The sequence below is a fragment of the Raphanus sativus genome, chromosome 5 (genome assembly GCF_000801105.2).
Source record: "Raphanus sativus cultivar WK10039 chromosome 5, ASM80110v3, whole genome shotgun sequence".
Classification (NCBI taxonomy): domain Eukaryota; kingdom Viridiplantae; phylum Streptophyta; class Magnoliopsida; order Brassicales; family Brassicaceae; genus Raphanus; species Raphanus sativus.
Window position 1 is genome coordinate 2,966,245 of NC_079515.1, and position 24,044 is coordinate 2,990,288.

Consider the following 24,044-nt stretch of genomic DNA (forward strand, 5'->3'; position numbering starts at 1 on the left):
CTTTTTTCTCAAAAAAGAAAAAAAGAAAGCGGCAAAAGTGTGACAGGAGATAGTAATATGGACATGTATGGGGCTTAAAGACCAGCATAATTTTTGAGCCCATCTGATATAAAGTTTTGGGCTTTACATCAATACAAAGCATCTGTTAAACTAGCTTTACTTTTGATGAGTTTTATTTTATCTATGTTTTCATTGTTAATATCCCTAGTGTTACAATTACAAAAGTGATATCGTTGCATCTAATATTCCTCGTATATTTTTTCTCTCGAATCATCCTTTGTACTTCATCTCTATTCTTTATAAGGATGATTCGAATCCCCCTACTTTTGTTTGTAAAATAAGTTTCGATCTTTAGATCGATTATGTTCTTTCCGGTTTGCGGGTTACTTTTTCGCTTTAGGCGACTTTTTCTTCGTACGGCGACTAAACCTTCGCTTGGCAAATTTTGTGGTGCTTTCAACTCAAAACAGAGCTGTTCTTCAAGCTTTTTTTATCTCGTTCTTTTGGGTTGAGTCTTAATAAAATTCCGATCTATGTTGATCGGATTGCTTAATCTCTTTCTTCTTCTTTGTTTTAACTTTCTTGATTGAAAGTTTATTCCAATAATATTGAAAGTTTGTTAACTTTTTGGCTGGTTATGCTTGAAACTAATTCAATGGGTGTCAATCTTTGATGACGAGCAAAGTCTCCTTCTTGGATTAGTGGTAGAGTTGTTTGATTAAGCTTGAAGGTTTATCTAGGAATCAGTAGAGTTGAAGCTTTTGAAGCGTTTCAACAAAGGTTCTATGGTGAATCTGTCTAAAGCTTGTTCGTAGATTTACACTCTGGCATTTAGGTGAACAAACCTTTCAATATTAATGGCTGAAACGGAGGAGCAAGGAGGCAAGTGGTTACAAATCGGAGATCCAGGGGCTTGCGGTGGAGGAGTTCCGGGGCGACATCCGAGAAGGCAAGCGGTGGTCCATTACTCAGCACACTTTGGAGAAGACACGTCTACACTACGTTGAGGAGTAGGGTAACGACAGATGTCTATTATGCATTATTTCTTAGTGGGTTTTTGGGCTTCCTGTAATGTTTAATCTAAAATACCACTTGTAATATTCAGGCCCATGGCCTTATATCAATGATATAATGCTGACAAAAAAATATATTCCTCGTATAACAATTTAATCCGTTGAAAAAAATGCAAGTGAAAAAAAGAGATAAACAAGAGTATTTGGTAATTAATAATTGGAAACAAGGCCGCGTGGGCGTATAAGGCGTAGTGTTGGAGATATATCATCAATAGATGAAAAATGGGAATTTGACCCCACAAAAACGTAATTATGTGATGGATGTCACATGCGTTCCCTGACAATAACATAGCCTATAGTCATAAATAATTAGGAAATATTGCACATGCGTCTGGTTTTCTTGCCCATATGTGTGGGATATTATTCATTTAAACCCCTCAATTATTATTGGAACCAGCCAAATCCAAGTATTGTCCACACCTTCTCTCACTCCATTAACTACATAACTAGGGCTGGGCATTTTATCCGTTAAATTTGATTCGATTCGTTATCCGTTGCTATTCAATTCGAAAATTCCGAATATCCGTAAGCTTTCGAAGCAAAGCAAATACTAAAATTCAATATCCGTCAAAATCGAAGCAAATCACAAATATTAAAATTTTGGGAAGCGAATATCCGATCCGATCCGTCAATATATAAATACATGTATATTTTGATTATATTTAAAGTTTTAAATGTATAAAATTATATAATTATTATTCTAATATATTATTTGGTAGATTCTATTCATATTATTACTTATATAAAAGTATTACATAAAAGGAAGAGAAAATATTTACGATAATTATAATATTTTTTTAAGTTTTGTGTTATTATAATTTTAACTAAGTTTAAAAATTTACAAAATATGAAGATTCATTGCTTTTTTTAATTTTTATCTTTTATATCATGCAAAAAATATATTTTACAAAACAAATTTGTATCAAATTTTTAAGATTATTTGTATTAATCAAAACAAATGAGAGATCCGTAAGTATCCGCGAATATCCGCAAATATCTATTTATTTTCCGGATATCCGTTTTTCCGAATATCCGTATTTTTCCGAAGCAAAGCAAATCGAAAAATCAGATATCCGTAACATTCGAAGCAAATCACAAATACCTTCAAAAACCCGAATATCCGATCCGTGCCCAGGCCTATACATAACTACAGTTGCATCTACCGCAAATCGCGCTAAGAAAAACAAAATATCCTATACATTACTTACAAAATATTTTGTTCTTTTTTTTGATCAGAAAAAAAAAAAGACAAAACTTCAAATGTGGGGAAGTGGGAAAATTTCTGAAGCAAGCATGAATCAAGGAGAAACTCGGTTTTAGGCTCAGTGATACATACAGACAAAATGCACCAATGGGGTCCATTGCATTGACTCTTTCAACGTGATTTACTCTATCTTTCTCTATCTTCCTCAACTCGCTTTAAACCCTTTTCTTCTTCTCACTTTTCTTTTATAAAGTCGCAGCATCTCGAGATAACTCTCACAAACCCTCACTGAAGCTCCTCACTCAACTCTTCTTTGAGTAAAAGAGAAAAAATGGCTGTGCCTAAAGCCATTGTTCTACCTCTCTTACTAGTCTTATGTGCTGCTGCTCTTGGAGCTCCTGCTTATGAAGGTAAACACTCACTCCTCTCTCTCTCTCAGGATTTGGTGTTTCTTGGAGTAAAAGCTTCCATCTTTGTATGTAGATCTAAAGCTTTTACGTTCTGTTTACTTCTTCAGGCTTTCTTCGTAATGGCAACTTCGAGGTGTCACCAAAGAAGTCCGACATGAAAAAAACAGTCCTACTCGGCAAAACCGCCTTGCCCGAGTGGGTAACCACCGGTTTCGTCGAGTACATCGCCGGCGGTCCTCAGCCGGGAGGCATGTACTTCCCCGTAGCTCACGGCATCCACGCCGTGAGGCTCGGCAACGAAGCCAAGATCTCTCAGAAACTGAAAGTCAAGCCGGGCTCTCTCTACGCGCTCACGTTCGGCGCGTCGAGAACTTGCGCGCAAGACGAGGTCCTTCGCGTCTCTGTGCCTCCTCAGTCCGGTGACTTGCCGCTTCAGACGCTCTACAACAGCTTCGGCGGTGACGTGTACGCTTGGGCTTTCGTCGCCAAGACTTCTGTGGTTACGGTGACTTTCCATAACCCTGGAGTTCAAGAGGATCCAGCTTGTGGTCCTTTGTTGGACGCTGTCGCCATTAAAGAGCTTGTTCATCCAATGTACACCAAAGGTATACTATTAATCTCTTTGGTTTAGTTTGGTTCTGATCTTGGTTTGGTTTGGTTGGGGTCTCTGGTTGGGTTTCAGGTTGGGTCTTTGGTTTGGTTTCAGTTTGGTTCGGTTTCAATTTGGTTCGGGTCTTTGGTTTGGTTTTAATTTGGTTCGGGTCGTTGGTTTGGTTTCAATTTAGTTCGGGTCTTTGGTTTTACCGGTTTATTCGGTTAAGCTATAATGATGTGGTCATGTTTGTTTGCATGTAGTTGCGACATGGCCTACATTGTCTATCCTTGCGTCAGTTTTCATATCTATTGTACGATTTGTCTTACGATTTGGTTAAATGCAGGGAACTTAGTGAAGAACGGTGGATTCGAAGAAGGTCCTCACCGTCTAGTGAATTCAACACAAGGAGTCCTCCTCCCACCTAAACAAGAAGATCTCACATCGCCTTTACCAGGATGGATCATAGAGTCGCTCAAGGCAGTTAAATTCATAGACTCCAAGTACTTCAATGTCCCCTTTGGAGAAGCAGCCATCGAGCTCGTTGCGGGGAAAGAAAGTGCCATTGCACAAGTCATTAGGACTTCACCAGGTCAAACCTACAGCCTCTCCTTTGCCGTTGGAGATGCTAAAAACGACTGCCATGGATCCATGATGGTTGAGGCTTTTGCAGCCAGAGATACGCTAAAAGTGCCACACACTTCAGTTGGTGGAGGTCACTTTAAGATGGCAAGTTTCAAGTTCAAGGCGATTGGAGCAAGAACTAGGATTACTTTCTTCAGTACTTATTACCATATGAAGAAAATGGATATGGGATCTCTCTGCGGACCTGTCATTGATCAGGTTGTGGTTTCTCATGTCGCTTAGATCGATTGTAAGCTTTGTGACCACTGTATCCTGTGCTCTTTATTCTCGGCTTTATCCTGCTCATGGACTTGGTTATTTGCTTTGTATGTCTTGCTCCTTTTGAAATTAAATTATAGTTAATCAATGATATATTGTGATATGATAAGTTTTGAGTTAAATAAAAAATTTAGCCCGATGGCTTCACGGCCCATATACTTGTGGGGGTGGTTAGTTCTTTTGACTAATTGCCTGAAGATTACCAGTGGGTTTATTGGGATTTTTATCGAAGCGGTTCTACACATAGCACATTATCTCTTTTATGCGAAGAGTTCACTAGTTGCTCGTTTACCGGTGGGTTCATCGGGATCATCATTTTCATCACCGCTCATATCCTTTTCTACGGAGAAGGAAACCGTCCTATCCATTATCTCCTTGTTAAGGAGTGTTTCCCTTCCAAACATTAAATGGAAGCGTCTATCCATATCTATTTTGCTATCTTGTGTATCGGTCCGTTTGGGGCCTGAAGATACAACGGATTTCGTTTCGACGATACTCCGAGGTGCGGATTGGATGCTAACGTCACTTCTCGGAGTGACTAATTCTCAAGTTTCCGGCTGTGCTGTGAATCTTGTTTCGACGCATTCGAGTTCTACTCTGAATCTGTTGTCTATCTATCTTAGAGTTCTAGCTTCCTCTTATTATGTAATGCTTTATGTTTGTGGAGTTTGTATTAGCTATATCTCCTATTGTAGCGTGAATGTTTGAGTTTAAATGAAAGTTGTGTTTCAAAAAAAAAAAATGCTACAAAACCATTAGCTATTGAATAGATTATCATTACATGAAAATTTAAATTAAAGAGAAATTTTGAAATCGTAAGTGTAAAAAGTCGAAGCAGTTGAAAAACTTTTCAGAAAACATTTTCTAAATGTAAGAATATCAAACCTGAGAAAGAACATGTGAACCTTAAATCTTAGAAAACAATTAAAATGCAAATCAACTTTCCTTTTTGTGCTTAACAAAATGTTAAACTTAGATTTGGTTAGTTGAGTTCTTCGATTTGATATTGTTCATAATTTTTTCAAATTTACTAGTGCTCATCAACTTTATGAAGGAAATAACTAATTTAACAACCCCAAGGAGTGACTAATAACAGTTTCTTTGGTGTTCTTTGGTAAACACCAAAGATAAGTTGGGACTTTCCTAAAGTACCTAGCCTAGCAAAACCTTTACACAAAGAAAATGTCTAGCCGACCAAGCCTGCAGGGCTCCTTTATGCGTCAATATGCAGAAACACATATTTATTCAAACTATTTATCTTGAGACTGTTTTTTTTTTTGAACGACTATCTTGACACTGTTTAAGATAACAAGATAAAAGTCTTCGAACAAAATGAGGAAACACAAGAAATAGAAACCAAAAGCGAAGAAAGACTACAAAGATGCATCTCATTATAATCGTCCACGCAAGAATTTCCAAGGTCCGGTTCCTGTTGCTATCCTGCATAATTTCACAAGAGTCAAAAGACTGCAAGGTCTACCACAGACAGTGGGGCTAGATACAATTTGCTAAAGGCCCGGTAAGGCCTAATATAAAATACCTGCCAATTCCTGTAGTAGCACGGAGACCCATATAGATCGTAAGAGCTATCCATATTCCAACAAAACCATTGAACTTTGCCATGTATATAACTGTTGCAATGCTTACGGCCGCAACTCCTACCTGATTTCTCATAAGTCATTAACGAAGAAAACTCACTTCAAAATGTAAGAAAACATGCGAAAAAGAAATAAGAAATAAACATTTAGCAAAATATAATAAAAATACATTGATCAATGAAAATTGTGTGTACCATGGAGTATGCAGTGTAAGCAAAATCAGATGCTCCAAAGTTTACTCCGTCCAATACAAAAGTGAGTGAGTTTATTGGCTGTGTTGCTGCTACAAACTGATTTATCCCCACCAAAAATAATATAACCTCTTATTAGCCATTAATTATTAGAGTATTTTTGGTCAATGCCATTAATTACTAGGTTAATCCCTTTTATTTACAGTTTTTTTTCCTCAGCTCGAGTATGATATCATTGTGGATCTATTTCAATAGTATTATTGTTAGTGCTTAATGGTAATAAAATAAAGTACCGGTATTCCAATGGCTATGAGATGAATAACGGCAGGATCCTTGGAGAATACCCCGGAACCAAAGTATAGACCCAGTCCGACAAAAACGGACAGTCCAAGTCCTAACACAAAACTCATCTGCATATCAAATCCATTTGTTTTAATTACAGTGTTTTAAAATGATTAAGGAGAAGAATTGGTATCGTTCTAGAACTATTACTATAAGAAGGAAAGAAAATGAAGATATATCTAACCTGTATAACACGTGATGCAACAGCAGTCACTTTGTTGTAGTCCTTTCCGGCAAAATTACAAGCTAGAATCGCCTGCAAAAGATTTAACATATATATATGGTTATTTCTGTATGCAACTTGATCAAACCATATTATATACACTTTGCAAGCATGATAAATTAATTAATACTATAGTTGACTATACCTGACCAGCAATGGCAAGACCATCGGCGAGCATTGAAGACGTTAACCAGACTTGTAAACAGATCTGAAATGCAGCCATTGGTGTTGTTCCGAGCCGAGCAGCCATTGCTGCTGCTAGGGTCTGACAAAATGTCACAGCTATGGTCCTTGCCAGCATTAATCCCCCTTCATTTTTGTGTGCAAAAACTTAGATATCCACAGACCACATTCATGTTTGTTTTTTTAATACCCATTTTATAGATACATACTTTCCTTGACTACTTCATAATAAATAGTATAACCATATACGGCCTTATGAAATTGAATATATATTTTTTTCAGAAGCATAACTGAAATTTTGAAAAACAAACAAAATCATGTTTTCACGTTACTTTAGAAAAGTTATTTTTTTCTTCTTAGTAATAAGCTTTTACTTTGATCATTGCAAGAAAAACAACTTTATTAAATGTGTCCCTACCATTTCTAATGAACTTTCCGAACTGCAGGTCTCCAAATTTTGGTGGCATCAAATTAACTTCTTTAGCGAGGCGGATCAACAATATAAGAAGCATGAAGTACCTTCACACAAACGAAACAATTAGTTTTACTTTTGTTCATTTAGATACCATGACCGGAAATCTTGAAATCTTGACTAATTTGTTTTCTGAATTTCCAAATTAGAATAAATTGCCAATAAGTGCATTAACCTAAATAATTTAAATATTATTCATGTCTTAAAAAAATTTCTGATGTGCAAATTTATATTCTCACACACTCTTTAGTCTTAAGAGATTAAGGTTCATAGTCGACTAATCCCTATATACGCCTAACATAATTCTCACAGAAACATATATGCGTCTAGCGGTACTCAATTAAAGCAAGTCTTGGGTTTTACTAGTTTCAGTTTAACATTTGCATGAGTGGGGAAAAAAAGTGAGAGTTTTCTCTTACTGAGAAATGACATGAGCAATGGCGGCACCGCTGACGCCAAGACGAAGCACAAATATGAAAATGGGGTCGAGAATGATATTGAGAGCATCTGATGCGACTGTTTCATGTATCGATATGAAATATGTTATATTAGACTCAAGATATTGTAAATCAGTGCTTGCTTCTTCTGTAATCAACCCCTCTCGTGGTGGGTAAAACGCTTTAGGTTTAATGAAAGTCTTGTTTGATCAAAAAAAAAGACTCAAGATATTGTAATATGTTATAATAAGAAGGTTATTAAAGATGATAAAAATTAGCAACTTACCAGTAGCATAGAGAGGAGTTTTGGTGTCCTTGAAGCCACGAAAGATGCCTTGCATTGAAAGCGACAGAAGCAAAGCAGGAGTACCTAATGATCTTATGGTCAGGTACTTTTGCGCTGCTGACAACACTGCTGAATTCTGATCATTGGAAGTGAACTCAAATTATTCAAACATTTTGGCTATCCAACTATATCTGCATATCTATTTATGTATATAATTTATACCGGTTTCACTCCCATGATGCCTATAAGAACCTTCGAGCTGAAAATCAAGACAATAGCTTGCACAAGGCCTAGGGTCAACCCTATGATCATGGCCGTTGATGCCGAATTGATAGTCTTTTTTCCTTTCTTATTTGCTTTGTTTCCGTTGTTTGACTTTGTTTCCAAAGTTAGTTTCACATCAACTAAACAAAACAAGATTAGTTCGTTACATTTTTTCTCGTAAACACGGTTTAGTTATTTTTTTCAAAAAACATTTTAGCGAAGTGTAAACTTAAATTACAAGAGGTGTAAACATATACGCTAAGCACAAACTGAAAGCTAATAATCCGTTTGCATTAGACTTTTGTCTCCAAAAAATGTTTTAATTTTAATAAACATTATACATACATAAACAAGAAAGAAAAAAAAGCCATAGGTATATCAGAAAATTAAATAAAATTAATCATTTTTTCTTCAAAAAGAACGAAAAGCGAATGCAAATTAATGGGATTTACCTGGCGTTTGCTGCGGCTGGTTTTTGTTGTTACTTGTGGTTGACGCAACGCCTTTTTCCAAGGAATCTTGAACAGCTAAAGTATTTGCATGAACATTTTTAGCTTTGTTTGCTTCTTCTTCTTCTTTCATTTTTTCCAATGTGTCTTCCTCAGCGACAAAGGAAGTTGTGACGCTCACAATTGGGAATATCGTGATTCTAGAAGCTTGTTGGAATATCGCAATGGATACTCCAACCGCTGCTAGCTCAACCGCTCCTAAATGTCCGATAAAAGCAGTGTCAATCAGAGAGGCTACTGGATCAGAAGCTAAAGCCAAAGCCGCCGGAAACGCCATGCTTAGTAATTCTCGCCCAATTGCATCCATATTGAATACATGTCTACAATTTCAAATAAATATAAACGTTATGCGTCACTCCTTTTTTTTTTTTGACGGCAAACAGCTATTCTATTACTGCGTCACTCCTTTTTAAGTGTTAATCTTCATCATGTCATGTCATATAAACACACTTACGTTATATCTTTGAAAATAACAAGAAATGGAATCGGTCTCATCACGTTGGCGGGAACGGGAGTAAGATCACCAGCTTCTGTCATCGATCGATCTTCTCCTTAGAGACGTCTCTTACTTAATTTGTCGTGTCTGTAAATATCGTAAGTGTTTTCCAAGAACTGAATAAGCAAAGGGAGCGTTTATATTACCGACTACGTACAAAAATGTGTGTGTTTATAGACACGCGATGAGCAGGCGTATCTTTGGTATTTAATTTGAAAGAAGTGTTTGATTTCTTTCATCTATATTTGTTGAAAAATAAAGGTTTCCTTTCCTAACTCTTTCAACCATAGGCACCAATTATATGAATATTACTGAATGAAAATAGATATGAAAATCGTATATTTCTAGTAAAAATTTTGGATTGCCTTTCTCGATTAATTTTTCCAAAGTTTTATTAAATTAATAGAAAATATATGGTCCTCAGGAACTCAAAATATGGTACTGAAGCTGACTGTGAAATGATCTCTCTTTTATCGTTGAAAGGTTTATTACTTATATATATTAATCCTAGTGGGGAAGGAATTTTAATTTCTATTTAGATACTAATTAAAATTTAATTTTTGATATCTTCCACTAAAAAAGTGAAACATTTTCCATAACTGAAATTCACTAGCTTCGAAAAATGTTACTTATTATTTTTTTTAAATGTTACTTTATCAGTATATAGATTTAATCAGTTAACAAGCTTCTTTTTCGACAGTTAGAAAAACTTATGTGTTTTGTGTTTGAAATATAGGGGATAGTTGAAAAGAAAATAAACATAAAAGATGGCAACACCAGACCAACACATGTGATTTTATATTTGTATACAGTGCGTCAACATAAGATAAGGCCATCTTTCCCAAAGCATTCATGTCTATTTCATTACCAACATTACCACTTCCATGATTCATTTTTTTTTTATAAAATAAATTGACACATATCGTGAAACACAATTCGTGATATAGGTAAATTTGATAAGATTGTCATTTTAATTAAATGTAATATGTAACGATAATCATTAACTATATACGTATAGTACATCTAATTTATAACAATAAATATATTTGTGTTAATTTATAAATTTATTGATTAGTGTTAAAGCTGGGCAAAATACTCTAATCTAAAGAATCAAACCGAACCAATAAAGATCTTAACCTAACTCGATCAAAATTTCAAAAATATCTAGATAAAGTTTAGATCTATAGCATAAAAGTTGAAAATTCAAATAAATCTGAAAGGATATCCGAATGTCCGTTCTATTTAGCACCATTAATAAAGCAAAGGAGAAGAAGATACATATTAACGTCTATTGTAGATTGTAGTTATATGGTTTACTGAACGTTGTGAATATGTCGACTAAACTATATACAAAATCCAAAAATCTTATATATATATTATAAACAGAGGAAGTTGATATTAACAGCTAGCTATAATTAACGAGACGTTTTAATGTATACATCAGTATGTATGTATAGTATATAGTCTTTCTCCCAACCATAACCATACACTATATATAGACACATGGAATTGCCCTTGCTATGTTGAGGTATATATATACCTTTTTGGATAGCGAACATAGATGCTATATTAAGAACCAACTAGATTTTGATCCGCGCTTTGGAAGCGCGGAATATTTTACGATGAAAAATTTCACTAATAACTTAACAAATATTTTGGTAATTTTTAAAGAGTGTGTATTTAAAATATTTTTGCATTTAAATCAGTGTTTTTAAATTCAACCCGATTGTGATTATACCAGTTAATCCGGAGATCTGACAATTCAATTTAGGTTTTTAAAATATTCATATTAAAAAAAATCACTAAAACCCAAAACTAACTGATTGAACTGATGGATGACTGATATGTAATCTAATTGGATTTAAATTGTAATAGTTTCATATTTTGTAGTCTTATAATCCAAATTTTAAAGTTCATTATTTTGCAATTTATGAAATTATAACGTTTCTACAAAATTTTAAAGAGAAAATGATAGATATAAAATAACTAAGATTAATTATTGTATTGTTTGGAAACATTGATAGTAGTATAAAAATATATTGTTTGGAAACATTGATACTAGTATAAAGAAATAAGTATATTGTTTGAAAACATGGATAGTAGTATAAAGAAAAGAACATTAGTGATTTAATGTAGGTTTAACTATAAAGTATAAATGTGTATTTAATTTAAAAACTTACAAAATAAATGTTAGGTCCAACAGAATGTTTCTGTTTTAATAAGATAGATGAAAGAACTTAGCTATTACATATATGGAGGAAAAATAAGTCTACCTGTATGTAGTCAACGCTTACAGAAGTAACTAATCACGTGAACCTGAGATGAGTGGTGATACAAGTGAGTGTTTGAGAGAGTTTAAACTGGATAATCAATAGGCGTGTGCCAGTAGGAGTACTTGGCTCCAAATTAATAAGTGTGTGCCAATATCTGGCTCCAATTTATACACAAATTCCACTCATGTTATTTCTATAATTTTTGTCCACATATCCTCCAAACTTTGCTTTATCTATAAAGTAATGCACATTCTACTTTATTTTACTTTATGTATAGTAATTTTTGTTCAATGTTGGGTAATTCAGCTGTGGAAATTATCGTACTCGTAAACATATGCTACTTAGTTTTGCAGCTTTCTAAGCTTGTATATAATACATAACACATCAATATTCTCACTTTCCTACAAGATAGTTGTAAACATATGCATGCAAGTTTTCGGAAGTGCATGCATTTTTCTTACTACAATGATATAAAATAATACTAGCATCGTCGGTTAAGATAAAGATAACCGACGGCATGATCTTTTATCATAGGAGGTAACACCAAACCGAATTTAAACAGTAAATACATAGGAACCTTTTTGTATATACATCATTATTTTCCTCGTCTTAGCTCACTTAAGTTGATTGCTTTGCTTCTTAATTTGGCCAAACCCAAAAAAAAATCATGTTCAAAATCGCGTGTGTTCTTACTGATTTGGTTCTAAGCTTCTTTGCTTTACCCGTATCAAATAATTCTGACTCTGGATTAGCGGATCATATAAATTAGTTAACCATTTAAGCGGTCGTTGGGTCACTAATTGATTATTAATTAGCAATTAACAATTTGTAAACTCACGGAAAAATCCCGGCCAAGAGAAGTGGAGTACGAATAGGAAGTATTCGATATGCGTCTGAAACCAATCAGTTTAATTATACAACAAAAGTTGGCTACGTGGGAATCCCAATTAAGATGCAACAATCATCATTTTTTTTTTGAAAGAATTTTAAATTTTATTCATCTCAAAAAAACTTCCGTACAGACAAGCTGCTATGTTTTTTATAAGTAAATTAAAAACAGACTCAAACTTTTCTTCTTATTTCCTTTCAAACCAAGTCACCATTGCCCTATCATATTTTGCTCCATTCTTTTTCCTCAAGGAAGTCACTCTGTTTCTCACCAGCTTCTCAAGTCTAGCAATCATACAAACAATCATCATTTAGTTTAATTAACATTCATTTGTCTTTTCTTTCGCATTTGTTAATACTTAATACAGTTTATACATACATGTAAGTATATTTTTCTTGTTATGCGCCTTCACCTTACTAATATTTTTCCATCACGATACCCATTCAACTACATTTCATACCTCACGTTTCTTATCATCTACTTTAATAACTTATCCTATGTTTACTACTATTTTATTAGCATAATCTGCGTTGATCATATTTCATAAGATTCTTATCTAAACTATTGGCAGATGGAATGCAAAATGATTCGTGGATGAAAATATTTGGTTATTTTATTAACTTCTTTTTGAAATTTTAGTCATGTAATGCGCACTCTAAATTCAAAAGATATAATTATTTGACAACACACAATACTTTCTATAAAGAGAACATGAAAAGGTACACAATTACATGCCTTAAATATTTCATAGAAAAACACTTGACGTCTATCGGAAATTATATAATCACAAAGACATCAACAGGACTCCAGAATGACACCATTATGTCTACACGCCCAATATCACGAACAACTATTTATATATTGTCTGGTTGCTTTGTTAGTACCTTTTTATATATTAAATATCAACTTTGATGTAATACGGAATTGACATTCATTGGGTACTAAGAGAAGAGGGGTAGCAGCAGCATATACGATTAATATGCCAAGTTAATCTGTAATATTCACATCCTTCATTTAAATCAAATTAATATTTCCTATGTTTAAGTTAGTTGTCGCTGTAGATTAAATTTTCGTTTCAAAATGAGTGTTGTTTTAGATTTCCAATACATAACTTATTAACACAATATAGTTAAGTATATACGTAATAATGTTTTTATTTTGAAAATATATATGTAAAATTAAATATTTTTTTGATCTGTGTGCATACATCAACTAAAATAAAACTGAAAAAGTATAACTAGATGGATATGTATTGATGGATTTAGAGAACAGAGCCAATTAGGTGGGAGACATTTGTGCTCCTATGGACCCAAGTGAGTTTATAGTTGTAGATGAATTGATTAGTTGGGAACGAAACTAGAGACATTTGCAAAAGTTTTTTTTTGGTTAAATTTGATTTCGTTCTGTATATATGCACCATCACGATTTGATAAGATGTACATATGTGGCTGACATAAAATAAACACAAGAAAAGTTCCATTGCAAGTTCATCATGGCATCTCATCCGCATGATTCTAGTACTTGTAAATGCCTTTAGGGAGAGAATCTCTGATAAATTAAGATACCAACCTACATTTCTGTCTTACCACTGTAGCTTGGTTGTGTCTCCCTATGTTTGAAAGAAACAATAAACACTCCAGATTATGATGATACTTAGGGTTTATGATATTCCAGACAACTCGAAAGTCAGAGATTAGGTTCATCCGTAGAATTAAAGGCAATCCAGCTTTCGATTGAAGCATATCCGCCATCTCTCTTCCTGCCCCATACATAGCCAGGTTCTTTGTTCCTATGTACAGCTGAAACGTTGTTGACTCATGGCTTGACGCATACAGTTTAGTTCCCTAGTTGAAGAAATAATCAACGTGTGAATTCATGTAGCTTAAGTTGATACTGAATGCTACACCTATGATTAGATAAAAGACTTACTTTCATCTTTGCAAAGTTGAGGGGGCCAAAGAAGAACTTGAGAGATGGAGGATGAATGTGAAGGCCAAAGACATTAGACTTGTTATCCACTATGAGATTGGGAGTGCAATTGAAAGTGAGTAACATAGTCGTCACTCCATGTGAATCTACACCTTCTTGTAATATGAACTGATTGATCCTTCCAATCTGTGAAATTACATACATTTTAGGTAATGTATACAAATAAAGCTCTATCAAAAGCATATTTGAGAGGTAACATTCTCATGATTAATATTTTTGGGAGATCTAGAACTGAAATTCGATCATACTAATCATCAGATCCTATGTAAGATTCATGTATTCTTGCCTTTTTAAATTATTCACAATAATTGAGACAATAATGTGTTAGCTTATATATTTTTTCTAGCTTGTTCTTGAAGTCTTGTACCAAAATGATGAATGTGATTTCTCAAAAGAAACCAAAATGGTGTAAGCATAGATTTTGTAACCTGAGAAACCCAAATTAAAACTCACAGTCGTCATCATAACCCCCCTGGCCAAAAAAGCTGGTACTATCTACTATCTAGGAAAAGTAGGAGAATATGAATATTACTCGAAGAGAAATGTTAGGATGAGGAGGCTGAGTAGCAATGTAGAAGACAAGCAATGCCACTCCAAAGCTAAACAGAAACCTCCACAATATTTGTAGCACGATCCACCAACCCGACTTGGGGCTCCGCAATGACATCAACCTCTTCTCTTCATCATCATCATCATACTCGAACACACATTTGTTTTCAGAGTATTTCAAGAAATCTGAGTGCTTAGGGGATTCATCTAGGCGGATTAAGACCAATGGCACTGAGTCATATTGGGATGGGGACTGGAATTCGGATTCCTGGTCGGGGAAACCCGATGAAGGGCTTTGAACGAAGTAGTTCGAGTAATGTTCCTCCTCTCTTCTCTCCATTAATAACCTAAGTTCCCTGATAGGTTTTGGTTTTGTGAGTGTGATGATAGAAGATTATTTGATCGATGGGTTCATTTATATTTACAAGAGAAATACATAAGAATCATATGATTGATGTTTCTCTCAAAAAATGTTTCACTGATGTAGAGTAAATTAAGCATCAATTATGGCGTTTTAAATGATATGGTGGAGAAAACTATAATTACACAAGTCATGATTTGGGTTTGTTGTTTTTGTAATCAAATACCCTTCACGCTTAAGTTTAAATATATAGGTGATAATTACTTAACCAATCATTCTACCTAGGCAACTATATAATTGTTTTTTTGTAGTACTTTACATTATACGTAACGTAATTATACAAAAGTATTTATTTTATTAAATTTATCTTACGAAACTTCTCTTTATAATTAGTTTTGTTTCAGTTTTATTTTTATTTTTATGGGTAATAAATTATTGATCAATTATAAGGAACGAATTTCTTGAACCTCATAAAATCAAACCAAAATCCGACTCAACCAAACCAACAATCAGACGTAATGTTTCTTTTGGGCTTGGAGCTTCTATTGGCCCATGAAGTCAATACGAAGTACACCTCAGGTCCAACTCATAATCCAACATTTATGATATAATTATTTGTTTTCGTTATGATAGAGATAATTTAAAGCCGAAGCACATTTTTTTTTGTTTCACTCTAAGCCGGTTTCTTCAAGGATACGTTTTATATTATTTTTAACAAAATAGGTATCTTTAATTTTCTACGTAACATTAATATCTCTTTTTTAGCCATACCAATAGCCAAGTCAAGTGATAAGTTTTTGTAACTTTGATGAAAACAGAAGAGTCTGAACATTGTTTACAATATCTCAAGCAATTGAAAAGATTTTATTTGGTAGTAAAAATTCCACGTTTAAGTAGAAAGAAAATGAAAGATATAATGCTTTCTTATTACGAACCGTGTTTTACACATCAAACTCAGATTTGTACAAAAAAATAATTGAAAAGGAAAGAGAAAGCTATACAAATAAACCAACTAATCAACTCATTGCGTGGACCATCATTATTTAAGTACTTCCGCAGCAAATAAAGTCTCAATGTGCCTTCCTATTCACGTTTTATGTACTAAGGGAACCAACCATGCATGGTGACTACTTCCTCGTTCTATAGATATAACTATATTTGCATATACCGCTTCCAAGAACAATCTTATTGTGAATAGTAGACATGTGATGGGAAAATAGAGGGACAAGAGAGAATAGACCAGATTTGATGGAAAGAAGAAATTGAAAAAAAAAAGGTATAGAAGAGGATATACCGTCATTGATAGGAAGAAATATAGAGGAAATTGAAGAATGTATATGGACCAATGAGTAAAAAGAAAATATAGTGCAAGAGTAGATATTTGTCATTCAATTTGGAAATCAAGGAAGGGGAAAGAAGAGTTGTTATCGATGAGACTATCCAAATCCCAGTCTCCAATTTTAGGGTTTTCTATTTCCCAAGAACTATTCTCCATACCCATAATGTTCCCTACTTTGAAGCTTTCTGAATGACACATATATTTGCTACTGAAGCAAGGATCAAGGGCTTCTAAGTTTAGGTTGTTGCTTGTGGTACAAGCAATGATATTGGTATTCTCTGACGGGGGAAGAAACCATTCACTTTCTACTGATGCTCTATTGCTGATCGGATCAATAATTGCGCTTCCATAATCTCCTAACCCGTTAACGTTGGTCCCTGTGTTTCCCGTATGTTGTTGATATTGGTTATGATCCGGTACTGATATCAATGAATCAAGACCGTTTAAGCCCACACCACCAACCACGGGTGCAAAACTGAATGAGGAAGAATCCATGCGCATGGAGTTCCCCACTATCATCATGTCATCTTGATGATGATAGTTATCCATCATTGGATTTGAGTTGTCTCCCATGTCCACATGTTGATCTATTGGTTCCAAAGAGTTACTATTACTATTGTTAGGTGATGAACCTGAAGAAGTGTTGTTGTTGTTGTTCTTAAGCCTCTTCTTCAATGTTGAGTTCCAAAAGTTTTTGATCTCGTTGTCTGTCCTTCCTGGAAGCCGAGTAGCTATTTGAGACCACCTAATAAGTAATTTAGGGTAAAAATAATTTAAATCTCATTCTACTGCCAAATCTATTTTCAAACTTTTCATTTATGTTTTCATGTGAAAAGATACGAAGATAGAGTTACTTGTTACCAGGAAATGCTATATTATGAACAAATATATTCATTCTAAGGCTCGGTTGCTTTAAAATATAACTTAAGTGCTTGCCCTTGAAAAGAATTACCTGTTACCAAGAATGGAATGCAAATGGAAAATGAGATCTTCTTCTTGAGGAGAGAAAGAACCGCGTTTAAGATCAGGCCTCAAGTAATTGATCCAACGAAGGCGACAACTTTTGCCACAACGTAAGAGACCAGCATTCCTAGCAATGTCACTCCAACATCCTTGTCCATTGGTCAACATATACCTTATGAGCTTCTCGTCTTCATCAGGAGACCAAAGTCCCTTTCTTAGCTTCTGTTTGTTGTTATTACCTCCACATGCATTATTTGGCTTGTTCCTGTCTTTGACCGTAGCAATATCCGGATTCCTCATCATCATTTGGACTTGGGGAGTCTTTTTGAAGTAAGACTACCCAGAGAGAGATTTAGAGTTTGGAGAGATTGTGAGAAGGAAGGATGGAGAGGATGATATGATTTGTGGGGATTACTTTGGAATGATATGAATATGTGTAATGGATATGAAAAGGAGAGAGAGAAGTGTTTGTTGAGATTGATGGGTAGAATAGAGTAGAAAGAGAGAGAGGAAACAGGGATGTGAAGAAGAAGCAAGAGGTGCACAAAATAAAAATAAATAAACATGTCTTCGTTAGAAACATGATGATAGACTTGTGAGTGAAGAAAAATGCATCGAAAAAGACTGGTTAGAGTCAAAGACAAGAACAAAGACCAACCTCTCTCTCACCCCCACACCACACACGTGTGTTTGAAGCATCAAATATACATACATAAACTTACATGAGGTTTAGCTTACGAGTATTTTTTTTTGATTAATTTTGTTCTCTAAAAATTTATTTCTTTCTAAACAATAACTAATAACCAATTTTCACTATCTAAAGTAATACATGCCGACAAAAAACAAAGCGGTAATACAAAACATGTTTATTTTGAAGCAACTTCCACTTTACGACACAATCGACCGAATCCAATAAATAAAGAATATATCTATAAGCGATTGGAGATCCTTCGACAAAAATACGGAGCATGATAGAATATTATGGGATTGATGAGACAAGAAAATATAATAGCATCATAAGCATAGCATATATATATAAACATGAGGATATGAAATCAAAGCGTAGAATGAATATATGCAAGGTGAATGAACATAATGCAGTTTAAAAGAAAGAAAGATAATGTGCATCAAATAAACGTTTGTAAGAAAGCAAAATCATGCCCTACTCAACTGATAAAGGATAACATCAAAGTGTTGATGAGACATTGATACTCCATATTAAAGCACACATCATCTTGAAAATAAAGCTAATAATGTGCCACTGCCTCCAATAAACCTTTGTAAGAAAACAAAATCATGGGCTGCTCAACTGATAAAGGAGATAACATCAAAATGTTGACGAGAGCATATAATATACATTCATACTACACATCTTAAAGCACACAACCATCGTGCATCACATACCGAAGCTAACTAAAATTCGATTCTCTACCCTTGTTCTGCTATAAATGACGGACAAATCTAATTCTCTTATAACAAGCAAATCACAAGGCCACTCATTACCAGCAATTATAGTGACATAAGAAAGATGATACTCTATCTAAAATTGATATATGGCTTTACCGACAAGAAAATATGCTCGACTACGATCACTTATATATTCGTTAACTGATGTATCATGCCCCGACAAATGCACAAGATAGCGGAAAACAAAACATATAGAATGACATAAAGCCATGTGTCGGAAATTCTAGTTAGTAAACAGAAAGTCAACAAAAGACCTACAAATAATGTTACATAGAAACTGATAATTCCAAGTAGTATCTCTGCCACACATGAAACCCTTTAGGCCTTCTAAACTCTCACTGGGCTCAGGCCCTCTGTATTGGGCTTTTAGTTAATCATACTTTAATTTGTCACCTCCCTTTGGATTTGAACTCGTCTTTGAGCATTGAGGATTGAGGTAATGCTCCTCCATTGCTGATGGACTTTGTTCAACAGCTTCTCTTTATGCTCCTCACGTCGCCACGAACACATTCTGTCCCTATAAAAACACACAGTTGGTAATAGCCGAAAGCCAAAGGTTAGTGCCAGAGTTTTTTTTTTTGTTTGAGAGGTCAGAAGATTAAGTAAACAGCAATGTCTTCCTACAATCATTACGCAGCCATGGCGTGTTTCGCCACAATGACGCTCTCCTCTGCCTTCACCGCCTCCTCCGCACAGTACGATTCAGAGCCGTCTACACAGACAGGAGAAGCCTCCTGTTTTCCAGGAATGTCTATAGTCATGATCATCTCTTCGCTCATCCTTTCTGGATTTGCCATTCTCAGATGGTAGTAGACCAACATGAAATACATTTCTTTTGTATCCTAAATGTTCTTTACCGTTTTGTATCTCTTTCACACGAGTTGGTTACTAAAGGCTCTATTTACATTATTTGCTACGGGTAATATAGTGTAAATTGGAAACATGCGTTGTTCAAAGTATCTTGTTCTTTTTTACATATTGTGTTGTCTGCATATTCCATCTGCCATCTACTTCCAGAATAAATAGTAGAGATTGAAAAATATTAATCTTTAATTTAAAGGTAAAAAAAAAAGAAGCAAACCACAACCATGACAAAATAGATTCAAATACAGTGTTACACATGACTATATATAAGCATACTAACACAGGAGACAAGAACATCTTCTCTCGCCTTCTACTGTACACATATATATTACACACAACAAATAAAGTAATCAATCTCACACACATGCACACACCAAATCCTTGGAACCAAATTCACAAACTCATGGCAACTTAAATACTTCAGCCGGACCAGTTTCAAAGTGTTTTCTTTTTAACCCAATAAGGTTATCACACAAACTCACACCTCACGAGAAGCTTGACGGATTTGTACTTCTCCCCTTTGCGGTTATGCAAAGGAAACGCTCTTATTCCTTCCTTTAGCTCCCAAACAGGCAAGCATGTCTGCCCTCCAAAATCGTCCTTCTCCGACATGTCATACTCGTGCACTTCTAATCGCAGTAGAGCCAGCTCCGGAACCGTTAATGGGAACTCAAACACCTCGTCCCAAGCTGGTACCCAGTTATCCTCCAACGTCTTTGTCTTCTTCATAACCGTATCCGCTGGAACTCCAGCTATCCCAACCTGAATAAATTTTGCAATGACCTTGTCAAAGAGACCAAAGAATCAGTTTCTACTCTGCAAAGAGAAAATTTGAATTTTACCCTTGTGTAGAAGTCAGGAGGCGAGTATTGATCGAAGTGGGTGTGGCGGAAATCGAAGTACCAGCCTTCTCCCATGTATACAGTCACCTAAGGATAAAGAGAAAGAATGAGTTTCGGATTTGGACTGGAAAAAAAGACCAAACAGAGACTCCAGCTATCTCACCCTGAGTGTTGTTTTTACAGGCAGAGTAGCTTTTGGGTCAAAGACGTCACTGTCCGAGCCACCTTTCAGCAGAATATCAGGTTTCTTGATGTATCCACATCCCCCATTGGCTCTAAACATCCCTTGCATTAGCCACAATGATCTTCCATATCCCTTGTAGTAGTACATGGGAAAAATGATTTTTATAAAAGACTTAATTAGCTAAAGAATAAGGTTTGATGTAACTGTAAAGTGATAATAGCAAACCTGCATATTGAAAGCCACCATTTGAGCACCGTGGCTCCATCCAACCAACGGGTTGTAATTTGATGAAGTAACTCTAGTTCCTTTTGGGTAAATCCTCAGCAGATTCCTCTGAGTAAACCTGCATCACACACACACCATGATTAAACAGGACTGCAACTGTTACTTTGGATATAAGATAAATCAAGTTGTTACCTCACAATCTGTTTTGCATATTTTTCTGCAGCCTTTTCAAGTTGTTCTTCGCTCAAGCTAAGTCGTCTTACCTTATCAGGATCAACTTTTAAACCCTCAGTGATCCCACCTTTTGGTTTCCCGGCATGGATTGCAATCAAATGTTTATATTGCGGTGGTGCATTCTTCTTGGACTCGTCATCATCATCCTCATCATCATCATCATCATCATTCTCACCTAAGTCATCCTGTAAACACCAAAGAATATTAACACCTTTTTGTGTATATGGACACTAACAAGACTTTGAATGAAGATGGTTTGTCTCCAATCCATACGAACCTTGTAACCACTTTTGTTCCTGTCAATAAAGCTCGGAACTTCTCTCCCCCAAACTTCTTCATCACCCAAGGATTTACCTTTCTGCACCGAGTCCTCATCTTTGCCTTCCTTGTACTCTTTGGGAGGTTTCGTTGAGATGATAATCCGCCTTTTTAAAGAGTTTGGCGATGGGAACTCCTTCAAAGATTCTCCCACAGGAGGTGTAAACAAGATTTCTCCAAATATCTGTGTAACCATCTACAATACACAACCAAAAAAAGCATCTCTAAACTCAATGTAATGATGCTCTACTAAAACAGAAAACAAAAAGGCTTTACCTCAGCAACTTTAGATTGAAGATCAGGAGTAAGATGATCTTCAAGAGTCACAACAACAGGATAGTCAGAGACATCAAAGGCATGTGCTCTGATAGCTTTTAGACATTTGATTAACTCCACAGGTGCAGTGAGAGTCCTGTTCGAATGGTTCAGTCAGTGTGTACACAACCTTGACTTTCACTATATCAAATGTTAGTAAAATTAATATAACCTTCCGTGAAGAACATCAATATCGTTTTTGTTGGAGTTGGGCCAAATATCCAATTCAATCACCCTAACACCTTTCTTCAAAGCATCAATAATAGGTACCTCGCTGCAGTCACTGCTCAGCTGGTTACCGGTCAAATAAGAATTGTGACCCGTGAATATGAAATAATGCGATATAGGAGCATCCATGTCTTGATGCACCTGTATCATTAATACAAATGGTTTCATTAGAGAGGTTTATCAAGAACCGATCCTTAAAAACAAAATCGAAAAGCTAGCATAATATAGACACAATAATATCTATGAACCTGAAATATCCTCTCAAGTCTCAATTTTTAATTAATTAATTAACTGTGCATTGATTTTGTGTCAGTGTTTCTACAAGAGTACATGACTCTTGTCTGAATCTCCAAATCATTGTTTTGTAGGTATACACAAAGGAAAAAAAAATTACAAATTGCTTCAAAAAACTCTTGAGTTCCAAAAATCTGGGACTCCTTAGCTAAATAATCTGAATCCAAATCTGACTTTGAATCAATCATAGATTAAAGAAAATGGATTTTGAGTCGGTGTTCTTACAAGAGTAAATGACTCTTGTCTGAAAAGTACATAGCTTCCACTACTTTATGCAAATCTTTGTTTTGTCTTTTTTGACTCTTTTCACAGTACGTATACATATAAAGGCAAAAACAATTACAAATTGCTTCAAAAAAACTCTTGGATTCCAAAAATCTCTGATTCCTTAAGCTAAGAAAGAATAAAAAAAGAATCCAAATCCGAGTTTGAATCAATCAATTAAAAAAACAATTAGAAAAAAAGACAGAGAGACAAGAGAGTTTACCACATGTCCAGCAAGTGGAGAGTTGTTGTCACCAAAAAGGTACTTGAAGAAAGCATCAAGGTGGAGACCGTTGCGGTGAAGAAGCGAAGACGCGGCATTGATGATCGACTGCGCGTCCTCTCTCGTGGCTTTACCTTGCTTCTGAACATCGACCAGAAACCTTTGGAGATGGTCAACCGTCATCACCCCATTCTCCGAGTATTTCTCGAAAAGGGTCTTGATCTCGCGCGGCGCCTCCGATGCCGTGTACCGAAACCTCCGGCGGAAGCAGAAGCACACTCTGTACGTTTGCTTCGACATGAGGAAAAGTAGAGATCCTTTGGGTGGTGGGAGATATGATGATTGGAGAAGAAGAGGACGATGGAAGCAAGTCAGAATAGTTTCCTTTTTTATTATTATTTAGGGTTTGTTTGTATTCAACCAGAAATTATCTTCTTTTCTTGTGAATATTTAATGGAAATCAAATCAATACCTTCGACCTTCTGGAAGACGAAGATCTGTCTCTCCCGTGCGAATATACCCGAAGGCAAGTATCTGTCCTGTCTGTCGACATGGCTGTCTATGAAGCTGTTAAAGGCTTTATTGGGCCCATGTGTCAATCAAGCCCATTAATTGAGTTTCTAAAGTAAGCACGAGCTAAAAAAAGGCTATGAAGCTACAAAAGGGTTTGGGCTTTATTCGGCCCATTAATTAGTAAAGCCAGTGAAACAAGTTTCTAGGGTTTCGCTGCTTATAAAGCTGCAACTGAGCACCAACTTAAAAAATCTCCGCCTCTCTTCTCATCTGAAATCTGAACACAACCCGAGGAGAGGAAGGTTTGATCATCTGCGAAACCCAGCATGAGAGCTAAGGTACGTATTGCGTCTTATGTTGATATGTATTCTTAAGCTCAGTAGAGAAACAGAAAGTAGTTGGTTAGGTTATTTATATAGTTTCTATTTTTGGCCTTGTAATATAGTGGAAGAAGAAGCGTATGAGGAGGTTGAAGAGGAAGAGACGAAAGATGAGACAGCGATCTAAGTAGAACTTGTTTAGACCGA

The 24,044-nt window shown here is 35.4% G+C and overlaps 6 protein-coding genes across 8 annotated transcripts in view; 2 read left to right on the forward strand and 4 right to left on the reverse strand.

The window, feature by feature from the left end:
* Nucleotides 1-6: 6 nt before the first annotated feature.
* LOC108856923 (ubiquitin-conjugating enzyme E2 11) overlaps nucleotides 7-24,044 on the forward strand; it is a 68,492-nt gene continuing 44,454 nt past the window's right edge. Inside the window, exon 1 of the mRNA XM_057010434.1 lies at nucleotides 7-10. The gene's annotated coding sequence lies outside the window, so the exon portion shown is untranslated. The remainder of the gene's footprint in view (nucleotides 11-24,044) is intronic.
* Nucleotides 2,516-4,291, forward strand: LOC108862928 (protein DUF642 L-GALACTONO-1,4-LACTONE-RESPONSIVE GENE 2). The gene is made up of 3 exons (XM_057010433.1): nucleotides 2,516-2,687; nucleotides 2,795-3,292; nucleotides 3,626-4,291. The coding sequence occupies exons 1-3, from the start codon at nucleotides 2,609-2,611 to the stop codon at nucleotides 4,144-4,146; spliced, it is 1,098 nt and encodes a 365-aa protein (XP_056866413.1). The 5' UTR covers nucleotides 2,516-2,608; the 3' UTR covers nucleotides 4,147-4,291.
* On the reverse strand, nucleotides 5,409-11,598 carry LOC108835734 (protein DETOXIFICATION 43). Of its 3 annotated transcripts, none has more exons than XM_057010429.1 (13): nucleotides 11,457-11,598; nucleotides 9,142-9,270; nucleotides 8,631-9,007; nucleotides 8,137-8,318; nucleotides 7,915-8,050; nucleotides 7,611-7,707; nucleotides 7,138-7,238; nucleotides 6,682-6,845; nucleotides 6,498-6,569; nucleotides 6,265-6,381; nucleotides 5,975-6,070; nucleotides 5,723-5,844; nucleotides 5,409-5,622 (listed from the first exon to the last, which is right to left on the reverse strand). In XM_057010429.1, exons 2-13 carry the CDS (start codon nucleotides 9,222-9,224, stop codon nucleotides 5,574-5,576), a joined length of 1,596 nt encoding a protein of 531 aa, XP_056866409.1. In that variant the 5' UTR covers nucleotides 9,225-9,270; nucleotides 11,457-11,598; the 3' UTR covers nucleotides 5,409-5,573. The 3 variants fall into 3 exon arrangements, with proteins under 3 accessions (XP_056866409.1, XP_056866410.1, XP_056866411.1); XM_057010430.1 differs by having other exon boundaries at nucleotides 9,142-9,299; XM_057010431.1 differs by lacking the exon at nucleotides 9,142-9,270.
* On the reverse strand, nucleotides 13,805-15,359 carry LOC108860560 (uncharacterized). The gene is made up of 3 exons (XM_018634425.2): nucleotides 14,867-15,359; nucleotides 14,275-14,460; nucleotides 13,805-14,189 (listed from the first exon to the last, which is right to left on the reverse strand). Exons 1-3 carry the CDS (start codon nucleotides 15,221-15,223, stop codon nucleotides 13,902-13,904), a joined length of 831 nt encoding a protein of 276 aa, XP_018489927.1. The 5' UTR covers nucleotides 15,224-15,359; the 3' UTR covers nucleotides 13,805-13,901.
* Nucleotides 16,511-18,080, reverse strand: LOC108859905 (transcription factor MYB83-like). Its single transcript, XM_018633807.2, has 2 exons — nucleotides 17,536-18,080; nucleotides 16,511-17,328 (listed from the first exon to the last, which is right to left on the reverse strand). The coding sequence occupies exons 1-2, from the start codon at nucleotides 17,850-17,852 to the stop codon at nucleotides 16,629-16,631; spliced, it is 1,017 nt and encodes a 338-aa protein (XP_018489309.2). The 5' UTR covers nucleotides 17,853-18,080; the 3' UTR covers nucleotides 16,511-16,628.
* On the reverse strand, nucleotides 20,087-23,582 carry LOC108863243 (phosphoinositide phospholipase C 2). Its single transcript, XM_018637611.2, has 10 exons — nucleotides 23,477-23,582; nucleotides 23,005-23,321; nucleotides 22,168-22,364; nucleotides 21,957-22,092; nucleotides 21,640-21,876; nucleotides 21,321-21,547; nucleotides 21,129-21,246; nucleotides 20,883-21,035; nucleotides 20,720-20,806; nucleotides 20,087-20,639 (listed from the first exon to the last, which is right to left on the reverse strand). The coding sequence occupies exons 2-10, from the start codon at nucleotides 23,302-23,304 to the stop codon at nucleotides 20,346-20,348; spliced, it is 1,749 nt and encodes a 582-aa protein (XP_018493113.1). The 5' UTR covers nucleotides 23,305-23,321; nucleotides 23,477-23,582; the 3' UTR covers nucleotides 20,087-20,345.